At 38.5% G+C, this 13473-nt stretch overlaps 1 protein-coding gene across 5 annotated transcripts in view; it reads left to right on the forward strand.

The window, feature by feature from the left end:
* myo3a (myosin IIIA) overlaps positions 1 to 13473 on the forward strand; it is a 75863-nt gene that overhangs the window by 20086 nt on the left and 42304 nt on the right. For all 5 annotated transcript variants that reach the window (XM_042510532.1, XM_042510534.1, XM_042510535.1 and 2 more), the window contains exons 4-6: positions 6459 to 6563; positions 6732 to 6831; positions 13079 to 13155. In XM_042510532.1, the coding sequence (XP_042366466.1) occupies positions 6459 to 6563; positions 6732 to 6831; positions 13079 to 13155 (282 nt within the window). The remainder of the gene's footprint in view (positions 1 to 6458; positions 6564 to 6731; positions 6832 to 13078; positions 13156 to 13473) is intronic.

A 13473-nucleotide genomic window follows, 5' to 3' on the forward strand; every position in this document is an offset into this window, starting at 1 on the left:
AAGATAGCGATGATGGAGCGACTTTTATTCTCTAATTGGAAATAAAAACCTGATTTGGATGTGCATTTCATTTGTGAGCGCCCGTGTTTCACCCAAAGACCCTTTTTAAATGAAGGCCAATGCAGCCTTTTAAAGATCATCTTAAAGATGTATCTCATCTTCCATTGTGTAAAAATAAATGAATGCCAAATTGAATTATTCTGTTCCTATATTGCTTTTTGAGTCCTAACATGAAATGGTTGTTTACATATTTTAAGTGTTTTTTTTTTTTTTAGCACTGCTTCGTTGTAACTAATATTGGTAATAATGCTAGTCCTGGCATTTATTAGAGGGTAACCACCACATGGAAAAGGTGATGTTTATTTGGCCAAAGGCTGATCTCATGTGAAACATTGCTTTCTCATGACTTAAATTACTTTGTACTTCACATATCTCATCTTTTTCCATATGTTATTGCACCTGTGCCTGTCACAAGAAACACTTTTATTTGATGATAAATTGTTCTGGAAATAGTTGTAATAAACAATGTAACTGTTTTTGTCTCTCTGCATCATGTAGTGAAAGGGTTTGGAGTCAATGTACACATCCTCAAAAGCCTATAAATCAGAGTTATAGAGATAGCATGTGGAGAGACTAACTGTCAACTGTGATATGTTAAAAGACAGTTATACACAGGAAAAGCACTGCAAATATTTAAAAAATTAATGGGTTCAGTACTCACCAGGAAATTGAAGAAGTAACTGTGCATGAACGGCGTTTATCAGAACCAAAATTGCATTGGCATCTTTAAGAGTTTCAGTTTCCCTGCGGAGATGGAAGAACTTGTCAAACTGCCTCTGTAGCACCACATTAAACCTTTATGGTTGAGTGACTGAAAAAAATCATTCCCGAATAACAAGCCATATGACAGCAGAGTTTGTCAAACGGCACTTAAAGAAGAGTTTAATGACAGTGTAGTAGAAGCATTGGGATGTTGGGACTGTTCAAGATAAAGAAGAGGATGAATCAGTCAAAGACGTTTCAAAGGAAGCAAATGCACATGTAAGCTTGCATACAGATTTACCGTACAGATTTTATATAGATTTATTTTTTTGTATACAGATAACAGTAGACAAAGGCATGAATTCACTTTAGTAGCCCAATCAACTGGACTTGAATCCTTGAGCTTGAGATGATCTGAAAGTTGAAATAGAGGAAACCAAAGTATGCAAAGCTGGTTTCAAACCAAAGCAACTTCAAAATATTATTATTCCCAAATGGTGCTTTTGAGCAGACTGAATAATTTTTTTCTTTTTCAATGAAAAATCTCTATCTTAACCAGAGACATTGATGTTTTTTTTAATCCCTTTGTTCATCCTCTGTCTTTGTACTGCATTGCTTTTTGTCGGACACCCTCTGAAAGTCAAAAATGAACCTCTGCCACCTTCATTTATGCCCATTAGTCTGTCCTCACTCGTCCTGCCCTCACGCTCCAACCTCCACAGTCATTAATTGACAATGAGGTTTAAAATGTTATTCCTTGTTTGGACTCCAATAAAGTGTGCCAGAAAGTGGACACCTCAGCTATTATTCCCGTGTAAACGATAAGGCCACAGTAACAAAAGGAGTGTTTTTCTCTGGACACGATCCAGAGTGTAACACACCCGGGAAAACACGTGATTATTCAGTGCCGCAGACATGATGCAACTCCACACGGATAATAATCTGGCAGTGAATAAGAAATACAATATACATTTATATTTGTAAGGAAACGTACATCAGAGATAGCTGACCAAAAAGTCAGCACCTGTGTGTTTTTAACGTCCGCTGTGGTTTCTCCTCACTGAGTCAGGGGGCAGCCCCGTCTGTTTCATCTTTACATTTGTTTCATCCACTTCTTTTACACATCTTTGATCGACTACTTTAATTTACATGACTAAACAAGCACCTGACCTCATTTGTAATGGAGAATATCCTGCTCAGTATTCAGATTATTCTGTTTTTCTTTGAAAATTGACAGTTCTGTGGAACTCTCTTCAGATATTGAGCAAATTTGAGGTTGAAAATGCTATAGGTAGTCCTATTAATCATTTTTTAGCAATAATAGAGTTATTAGTGTATATGTTGCAGAGTAAAGTGATATTGATATTACCTGATAGTATGGGAAAGGTAACTAGTGGGATAAGTGTTGACCTTCCTTTGAAATGTTGTTTTCCTTCATGGTGATGTCTTTTTGGCAGCTGGCAGTAAAAACCAAAGCTGAAACAAAATCAGCCGTAGTGTAATTTATGATGAAGGTCCATATTTGTCATTAAAGGCTGCATTTTTCATCATTGACTGGGAATTTTAGCCTGAAATTTATTTTAAATGTTGCTTCTTTTTTAAAAATGTTTTATTTTTTAATTTTCTGACACAAATGTGCCTGTGACCACTTAAAAAGACCACTCCGCCATGTTTTAGGTGACCTGGTGGTATTTAACCCAGTATTTACAACCACTTACTCTACACACACTGAGCACGCCAGTCTCCGTTTATTTTCTTTACTTTTAAATTCATTTTAGGACAGAATACAGAAGAATTCAACATGAACTTCTGCCATGCATTAATAACAATCAATTTTCATTCAGTCTTTCATTTATTCATACTCCGGTGCTCGAGTCGACATGGCAGGTTTCAAATAAATGCATGCGTTTTTTTTCCGAGATGTCAGAGGGGAAGGGGAGTAAACATAGTTGCAAAGTGAACTCTCCTAATACCAGATTTGAAGTCGTACTCAGAGGAAATGAGTCCTGATGGTTTAAAAAAGTACAAGCAGCCCTTTTCCACATCACAGCAACCACATTTGTTGTAGTTGTATTGTTGTCCATGTGAAAATATCACAACAACAAGACATTTGGAGTCATCTAGCTTTTACATGCTGTACAGTGCCACAGAAAAGTTGTGATAACAAAAAGAAAAAAAAATTAAAAACAAATCAGGAGAAATATGGAGAATTGTGACCCCTGGAGGCAAATGAGAGAGGGCGATTATAAGCAGGACTCCTTGTAAAACCTGGAGGGTTGGCATGTTTGCATAAAGAGAGAGTGACCAAAATAGAGTTGTGCAGCTCGAGCTGAGCCACTTTGTTTGTCTGACTGTTTATGATCACCAGATTTTCTTTCAGCACACACATAGATTGGAGAGCGAGTTGACCATGAGGAAATATTTGCAGAATTTGACAAAAAGTTTATTTAATGAGAATCACATATCCACAGTGACTTTTACAATCACCATCATAGTGTAATGGTGTAATGCAATTTCTTGGGAATTAGGGTTTTGTTTCATCTTTGTGACAATTGTGGAGAAGTTACAAAAAATGAATCCTCAAAATAGTTGTGTTTAAATATCTATGCCCAAAAGATTAGTAAGTCTAGTTTAATCTGTGCAGGATTTAAATCAGTCCAGGTCTGAAGTTTCATATATCGTTGCCACTCTGCAGAGGTTTGTCTTCACCACATCTCAAATAATTAATGTTCATGTCGAGCATCACTTTCTGGAAGTGGGCACTGTGGCTAAGGTGAGAGCACTAACGTTTAGCTCTGCTAAATCTAGGGCACCGGACCTCTCATTAATATGGATTTGTCTGTCTGCCCATGTAATTTAATGATGACAGGTGATATGGCAGCCGTGATGTCGACTGACGTCAAGCGCGGCTCATTGTCGAGAGCGCTGTGCTGTCTGCAGAAGCCTCGGTGGTATTCTCCGCTTAACTGCAGTTTGTCTGCACGTCTGATAGTGGAGAGAAAGAGTGATTAAGCTCCCCATGTGGCAGCTGAGATACATGCCATCCATCCTGCAACAGCTCTCTGGGCTCCTGATGGATAGGTAGATTGATAGGCAGATAGAAAACAGACACGAGGCACGGCGCTGAAAACTTATGCCATTGTTTAGTCAAGGTCAAAGACTTGCTTCACTTTCAGTATGGTGCATGGAGGGATTACTTAATAGGTCTATGAGGCACTTGGTTCCCTGTTTGAAGTGGCTGTTTGAAAAGTCAATCATTGACTTAAAAAAGACACAAAACTAAAAAACTACTGCAGGAGGCATAAAATTACCTCAATGTAACAAAATGACCAAAAAGAGAAACAAAAAGCAAAGAGGTGCAAAAATATAATAGAGACATGAAATTATGACCAAGAGACACAAAACTACTACAAAACACACAAATCAACTACAAAGATGCACAGAATTACTACAAAGACTCACAAAATTACTATAAAGAGGAACAAAATGACTACAGTTACACCCAAAATGACCACAAAGAGGCACAATGGTACTACACAGAGACACAAAATTACTACGATGAGGAACAAACTTTGTCCAAGACACACAAAATTACCTCAGATATAGTCGAAACTACTACAAGAAATAAAATGAGTACAAAGAGACACATTACAAAATACGATGTTGTTTGTGGTCATTTTAATTACTTTCAACATGTGTGTCTTCCTATTATTTAAGTGGGGGCCATTTTTATGTTTGTGTTGTGAAAAAGGCATGTCGTCTCATAATCTGTCCATGATCTAATATTTAATATTCTAATATTTTCTGATGTTCTTTATTTTAGGTCTCACAGCATCTTCTTCAACAAAGAAAAGAGACAAAAGTCATAATGCATCTTGGTGCGGTCTAGTAACTGCCAGAGTTAAAACAACTTAGAAATACACAAAACTGATATTTTAGTTTTAGCAAATCATGTATTAATCAAAATGCGACACATTTGCTAGTTCCAGCTTCTAAAATATGAGGGTTATCTGTTGTCATCAAAGTGATTTTAATATTTGATATTTGTCATGTTTTAGACTGTTAAGACAAAATGAGCAATTTGAGGAAGTCCCATTGGACTTTGAGAAACTGTGACCAATAAGTTAATGGACTAAACAATTAGTTATTTAAAACATTAATTGGTAATTGCATTAATATATATTTCTATCCTTATCTACTAAATGTGTTTTTTGGTCTTTAAAAACTGTGCACTGTAAGTGGAAGAAACCAATTTATAGCTTGTGGTTTGCTCAATTGGCTGCAGAAAGTAGCATTGAAACATTGTGGGTGGAAGTATAATGACATGACAAAATGAGCCCCTATTTGGAGATTTGGATAAATGGCTGCAAATCTTATGTCTGTGTTACAACGTTGTACCAGTCAGCACTTTTTTATTTCTTAGACTTGCATGGGGAGATATTCATAGAGCCACAATGCATCATTTTTCTCTGTCATTATGCAACATTTTTGTCAAATTGTACCGTACTTAATGTATTGCTTTGCTGTCCATTTTATAAATTTTGCATCATAAGCAATATCAGCTCCATGCTGTTTTGTTGCATACAACACCCTGTCATTTTGAACTGAATGATCTTATAGCTGTGTTAATGCTGTGGTGTTTATTTATTAGTAACCTTTCCTGATACGTGCTGAACAATCTCTCCAGTATGAGCACTGCAGGGGGCTGATCCTTATCCTAAATAACCACACGCCACTGCACGTCTATTGCCTAATTAAGCTTTCAGTTTGCAGGAAATTAGTGTAATTATACATGAAAGATATAATGAAAATTTCCTGTCTAACACATGTTTTTGCATGCGCTTAGGATGTGAGTTGAAACGCAAGATATTCACAAGTCATAACAGATGGTAAAAGAGGGCTTTGTGTGTTTAATGCATGTGTGGATGATATCTTTTACAAGGTCGGTGTTTACAAACACATGCAGAATCTGCAATTTCTGTTCGCTAGCAGCCGCCCAGCACTGTGACTGACATCTTAGAGTGCTTTTTATTTTTCGTACACCTCTGGCATCTCCCAAAGAAAGGCCCAAATTAAGGGTTATTATTGTTGCCAAGGCAACCAACTGGGTAATTTTCTGTAATCTTCCAAGAAGGGGTTGCTATTGACAGTGGAGTCTATATCTAGATGCAGTATACTTAAAGAAAACACATATAAACACATGAAATAAAATGTTTTTTCCCATGAGATGCTGATTTTAATGTTAGTACATTCTGTTTTCAGTGTGAAATTTCTTATAAATGTGCAATTTCTAAAATAAATGTTGGCATTGTCTGAAAACATAAGAGGATGTACTTCATTTGAAGATGATTTAATGCATGTTTAATATTTACCCCGCTTAGTCATCACAGCGTAGATTAAACCCCGCACACAAACTGTACTTTCTCCTGGTGGGCACGTACGATTTTCACCTCTTGCTAAGCTGCCTCAGAAAGATAAGCTGCTAAAGATTGACAGAATTACTCCCAGCATCTCTTTTCTCACTGTGAAATCTTATGATCAAAACATTTCATCCTTTGCTGTTTCTCCGTGTGAAATTCTGAATATTGCTCAGATGCCCCAGATTTGAGCGCATTGTATAAGCTCAGCTATAAGTGCTGACTCATGTTGAGCTTTTGGCCATTATTCTTTGTCCTTTGTGGGTTTTTCTGTTGCAGCTCTGCAATGGTGGCTCTGTGACAGATCTGGCTAAAGGCATGTTGAAGAGAGGAGACCGAATGGATGAAGCCATTATTGCCTACATCTTGCATGAGGCCCTCATGGTAAGTCTGTCCTTTTGAACGAGCACGAGGGGAGACAATGCTGTACTGTCGGGTTCAATAGAACAACCTCCCTCTGAATACTTCGCCGCAATGAAAAGACCTGAAAATGGGATAATTTTGAAGGCAGGTGCTTGTCAGAAAAAGCTGTTAACCTCTTTTTTTCCACAGGGCCTTCAGCACCTGCATATTAACAAGACCATCCACCGTGACGTCAAAGGCAATAACATCCTGCTGACGACGCATGGAGGAGTCAAACTCGTGGATTTTGGTATGCAATGTTTTCCTCTTCTGTTGCACTCATTTTCAGGTTTATAAATGTATTTTGGGTTTCTACTAGAACAGTGGTTCTCAGCCAGGGCTCCAGAGATGCCTAGGGAGTTTTGGGGTTCCCCAAAGGCTAATAGTTTATTTTCCCTAATTAATAGAGGGAGCCCAATGTGAGTAAGAGTGACTCTTCTGGTCATATACTTCACTTCCTGCATGGTAATCACCTCAATTATAGAATTCTGATCTTATATTATACCCAACAACCAAACAGTCAAAATCTTTTCAGATGGATGTCATTAAAGCAAAATTTTATCAAGTAAGGATCCGTGACCTAATGTGTATCGATTTAGGGGTCCCTCACAAAGATTGAGAACCACTGTACAAGAACATGTAATGTTTATAAAACACTTTTCCTTCTTTCCGTCTCTCCTGGATCACCTGTATTCACACTCTGTCTGAAGCGCTCTGTTTCAGAGCCTGTCTCTTTAAGCCCCCCTCCTGAAAAAGCCCAGTCTCCCCTGACTAGTCAGCGTCTCAGGGTCTCTGCACCGTCACTGCAGCTGGAAAATCACTGTAATGGAGTATAGCAGTGCTTTGTAGTGCAAAAAATCACCAATGAAAACCTATAAACCAAAATCTTCAACCAGACATGCTCCAGTAGAAATATAATCCAAAATCTGAAGACATTGACAACATGAGCAGCCATGATTACATGTTTCCTTGACATTAGCTTGTAGCTGTAGGCAGCAATGTACCCGCAGCCACAGATTAACTAACTAACTAGAATATTGGCTCTTTTTTGAAAGAAATGAGAGAAGCCCCAAAAATAATTTAGAGAGTTTTCACAAGTGCTACGACTGAGCATTAGGGCCATGTTAAAGAAAAAAGTTAGATTCGAGAAAAAAATCATAATATTATGAGAATGAAGTCGTAATTGTGCAAGAAAGGGGATATTATATTATGGAAATAAACATATTGTCAGCAAACTATAAAACAAGTGCGAGCACAGGCAGTCTCCTTGGCAACCATTGTCCCCGGTTGCTGTCTTTGTTTGAGCTAAAGGATCCTTGGCCTGAAAAACACTGAAGAACCCTATTCTATACCACAATCTTCACAACTGAATATGTTATAGAGGGAATATGATCTGAAATCTGTGATAAATTAATGCCAGCAACCAGTATTACATGTTTCCCTGATTTTAGCATGTAGCTAAATGTAGCAGTGTATTTAAGGTAAACACTTGCAGTAGCGTGCCTGGAGCAGAAGAGCTTATAAACAAGTCTTCACAAGCTGACGTCATCTCGTAGCCAAAATAGAAAAATATTGAAAACAGAGTACTGAGAGTTTTTAAATTTTCTTGCTCACAGGCATTACATACATTACATATTATTTATATGAACACCCAACATTGTAACATTATTCATATGACAGAAAATAAGGAAAAAAGCATGACAGGTCCACTGTAACACTGTGTCTTTTTTTGTATTATCCTCCTCTAATCAGGCAAAATCATGTTATGGCTCTGTTTAACCGAAGTGGGTCAAATCCATTACCTTCAGCCGCTTGCCAAATAAATTGTGCCACTAATTAGTTTCCTTGAGAGGTTGGAATACATTTACATGACCCGACAAGGAAGCAGACGATTACTCTTTTCCATTACTGCCTACCTTTCACATTCTCCGGCAGACAGCAGTGGACATTGTTACTCTTCACTCTGTGTTTGCACTGATTTGCTTTTGGGTTTTCTTAACCAAATAAGGCTGTCGGAGCGGCACAGCCATAGTTCTTGGATTGAAGGCTCACGATAGGCAAAGTGATTCTGACTACTTCCAGGGGATGACTCACTCCAGTCTTCTTCAGGGGCTGAAAAACCAGCTGCCTGTTTTCATTACAAATAAAATCCCCACTCAACATGTGTGTAGGTTTGCATTTAGCCTACTAATTGTGGGCTTCTCTTAAAAGCCTTTTTGTAACCATGAAGCACAAAGTGCACAGCTCTTATACAAGGAGGAGGAAGGGGGGTATTAATGGAATCACTTAATATGTGAATGTGAAGTAGCTAATATGAATCAGGGCCATCCGTTGCCCTCAAAGCAGCGTCTTCCTCCTCATCAGCCTCTCAGAGTTTTTCAGCACCTGTTTATTGCACCAGATTTAGAGAAGGAAAGCCTCGAGGTCTTGAGGAATTAAAAAGTTAGAGATGTAATTCAAACTGTACTTCCATAAATATTTAGCTGTGTCTACATGTGGTGATGAGAGCTTCATCATGGGCACTGATATTTCTGAATTTGCTCCCAGCCCATTGACGGATCACAAAACTTCATCAGTATCAGTACTTCAACAATGTCCCCTGGTTTTCAGCTATTTTTTCACTTTTTTTTTTTTTTTTTTTTTTTTGCTTCTTTATAATGAAAATCACCTGTTTCAACATGTGGGGTGGCGCGACAATGCTCAGACGCAATGCGATTCTTTCTTGAAAGATTATGTCTCAATGCAGAAAAGTCAATAATAGGTCATTTAAAACCCAGTTTAAAACTCATCATCAGATGCAAAAGTGAGCCTTTCAGTTTTTTAATTTTATATCCTCAATGTGTATATTTGTGGACGTTCAAACAAAAGATCTCATACTAAGTGGACAACATGCTTTTCTCCTCAGCCATTTTCCACGAAAAGAAGATGTAGTACATATATATATATATATATATATATATATATATATATATATATATATATATATATATATATATATATATATATATATATATATTCATAGTTAACATCTTAATTTACTAAAAGCTGAGATTCAGTTTTAACAGTTTAGCTGCTGAAAGTTGATAAAGCCCAAATTAGTCAATGCAATTTTTTTATACAGTAAGTGCTGGAAAAGTTTCATCTCTTTTGATGTTTTAATTTCAAAATGTCACTGAAAGTAGTTGTTAACTGTCAGGTTTTACTCATGAATAGTTCTAGTGTCTCTGTATAAATGGGATGGATGTGGCATTTCAGAACTGAATTACCTGGAAAAAAAAAAAAAAGAAAATGCCACAGATAAGAAGAGAGAGCGAGAAAGAAGCTCCATCAGCAGAAACTTTTTGGCTGGCTGCAATTCGTCCCTCTTGATGAGAGTGGTAGTTAAATATCTGCTAATTAATCTAAAATCAGCCAAGTCCAGAATCAGTCACAGTAGGGTTAAATAATCTAGGAAACTGAAGATATTGTACTAAGTATTCATTTATCAATTATACAAAATCTAAATATTGTTCCTGAGCAAATGCAGTATACTGCTTCTCAGGTGAAGTATGACTCACATGCAGTTATATAGTTAATTATACACAAACGCATTACACAAATGATGTGACTAATGGCCACTAGACCACTGGAGGGTTAATACAGCGGTGACGTGGAGATAAAAGGGCTTAACCCACACACATGTAGCTTGGCTTTAGCTTGTTAGTTGGTCAACAAATTCTAAAACCGTATTCAAATTTTGAAACCGTATTCAGTCACGCAAGTAATTCTGAGTTTGTATTTATCTATATATAACTACATAAATCTTATTAAAAGGAATCTTTAGTGTTGCAGAATGAGTACAAACTTTCACAGTTATTGCAGTTTCAAGTACATCATGAAAGGCTTCAAGGTCTCAAAGAAGATATTGCACTTACGAGATAATCTATTTGAAGTCACTAAAATCGAGTCATTGCAAACATCTACCCATGTTGTTGTGATATAGAGATGTTGCTTTAGAACATCTTATCCACTGTTTGTTCCTCTGGCTAAACCAGTAATGAATCTCTGAGATAGGAAGGGTACAGTATCTGTGGATGTGCGCCTGAGAAGACATTTATTACATCAAAACATTGTCGGGTTTAAACTCTTGGTGGTTTAGGGAGAAGCCTCTGGAAGCCAGATAGGAAGTAATTTCATTTAAAGTTGCTGCATTATCACCAATAAGTCATTGCTGCATTAATTTTGCGAACTAAGAGTAATTGCTGTAAAGCAATCGGACCATCGACCAACCATGTTAACATACTCACTGTTATCTGCTGTTATCTCTCTGCTGACTATTCAAAACAAATGCATGTTGCTTGTCAGAGTTAAATAAGAAACATTATCTTTGGGAGCATGTGGTTATTAGCATTTAGCTCAGTAGTAAGTCAGATTAGTACTGTAGTTTCAGTAGAAAATTGAAGCACAAGTCACGCAGTTCATGTGTGACCTGCATTTAAATGCAAAAATCAGAATTTCTCAGCTCTCTTCGACACTAAGTGAATGTCATGTCATCCACCTGAGGCAAAAGTGGCAGCGAACTGAGCAGATAAGATGTGGACCCCTGTCATGTTACTATCACTCAATTAAGTCTTTGCTGACTCGTGAATTTGGCAGCATTCAAAGACAGTGACAGATAGAGGAATCTCTTCCAGGCTGTGTACAGAGCAGGCACAAAAATGACTGTCTTTTGTTTGAGCTTGTTTGCGAGCCTTTAACATCGCTGACAGTTTAAATTTCTATCAGATATTGGTTATGACGCCATCGGAAGAGGAAAAAAAAAGGGAGAAGCAGTTTAGAAATAGCCCTGCGTGTGTAAAAACTTGCTGAGTGACGAAAACGGAGAGAAAAAAAAAAAGGAGCCGACTCGTGCTTGCTTCGGCGGCGCTCCACGCAGGCACTGCGTCACGCTGGGATTAATGGTTTTTCATGTGGAGGGGTGCACGCTACGCTAAGCAGCTGAAGAGATAAAGCCCCCGCAGTGACTCATCACCAGCAGAGAAACAAAATAGCAAAGAGATGGACCCAAAAAAAGCAGCGGAAAAATGAGCGGAGCTGTTCGTTCATGGGCCTCTCATGAATATTCTAATTGACAGCGTTATCTCTGTGATGATTATTAAGTGTGGCCCACCAGGCTCCACTCCGGGCTAATGTAGTGGAAAGAGAGGGGCCGTGAGAGCTTTAATAGGGGGCTCTTTGTGTTTCTGTGTCCTCACATACTCATATAGCTTATGTGTATTGTAGCAGACGTGTGTGTGTTTGATCGGACTGTGGGTTTGTTTTCACTCATGTGGGTTAAAAGTGTTTCTGTGTAGTGGTTTGGTGCAAGCATGTGCATATCCCCTTTTGTGTGTCAGCCTTTTTGCACATATCGTGCACATGTTTCTAATCCCGTTCAAACTTTTCTCCTCGACATTGCTCATCTTCCCTTGGCCTTAACCTGGAGCAACATTACTTTGCTTGCACTGCTTTTATGTGCTTTTCATAAGTGTTTAAACCTTTGAACACTGAGCAAATTGGTGCAAGTTTAAAAAAAAATGGAAAAAACTTCATGTCCTTAAAGCTCTGATGCTGCATTCTGACTGCTAAAACATGTTCTACAGGGAATCAAATTTTTCAGAAACTGTGTGATTCAAATATAATAATACACGACACGCTGTGCAAGACAAAGACGTTGTTCTGCAACAGCATGTCGTGCATCACTAGATCACCTTTTGGTTGTTGTTAGCCGCCATTGTCTCGAGGCTCTGCTTTTGTCCCGGTTGCTGCTTTAGCTGAGCCAGCCCTGGGATACATTACAGTGTGGCGTAACACTGATTTGTCTGGACTGGACTGAAGTCACGATTGTGGGTCAGCATGTTCCTTGTCAGGCTGTGTACCGCACATTAATACACATGCCCTCTCCATCTCTCTGCGGGCTCATTCCTGCTCAGTTTAGCCATCTCTGACTTGACTGTTGCAACATGACTTTGCCCTATTTGTATGCACATAGATAGAGCTAACAAATGCTAATAAATCACTTATATTCACAATATCTTGCTCTGAGAGACGCTGAAACGTCTCCAGCTGCCAGAGTCTGTTTACAGCTGAATTGTATTCAAATGTTGTTCTTGAAATGCCCGGCAAAAATCACCTGCAGTCACATAAGAATTTGAAATTCAAAGCAATCTATCATTTGAAGGAAAAAACACATTGCAGCTTGATGGCAGTGTGTGCATGTGTGCGTTTTGTTTTTCCTCCTTGTCACTATAGTGACAGCTCTATCAGTGGGATAAGAGAGAGCTCTGAGATCCATTCAGCAGTGTATCAGTCGAGCAGCACCCTGCTGTTTACTGTTCTCTGTGTTCACAGGTCATCACTTTTACCAGTCACAAAAAAACACGAGAGAAAGTTACTGAGATAGTGCAAATTGTCTCCATTGCATGCACATCTTGAGAGTGAGGCTAAGGTGTCTTAAGTGTGTATTCTCTTCCCTGCAGGTGTTTCAGCCCAGCTGACAAATACCCGTCTGAGGAGGAACACCTCTGTGGGAACTCCCTTCTGGATGGCTCCAGAGGTACAGTAAAAACTGGCCTATAAACGCTCCCGCAGCCTCGTCTCTTTCCACTACATTAGCCTGGAGCAGATCCCAGTGGGCCACAGATAATAATCATCAAAGAGATAGCACCGTCAAATACAATGTGCATGAAAAAATGGGATGGACGGCCTCCATCATCCTGCCGTAGCTCAGCAGCTCATATACCTCCTCTACAGACACAGTTACATCAAGAAATGATGATTTTTATACCAGTACATAGTCACATCTTTTTCTTTTATGGCAGCTAACTTTCTCCTGTGTTATGCAAGGGACTGTACAGAGTGAAGTGGTCTCTTT

This window comes from Plectropomus leopardus, chromosome 21, assembly GCF_008729295.1.
Source record: "Plectropomus leopardus isolate mb chromosome 21, YSFRI_Pleo_2.0, whole genome shotgun sequence".
NCBI classification, from domain to species: Eukaryota; Metazoa; Chordata; class Actinopteri; order Perciformes; family Serranidae; genus Plectropomus; species Plectropomus leopardus.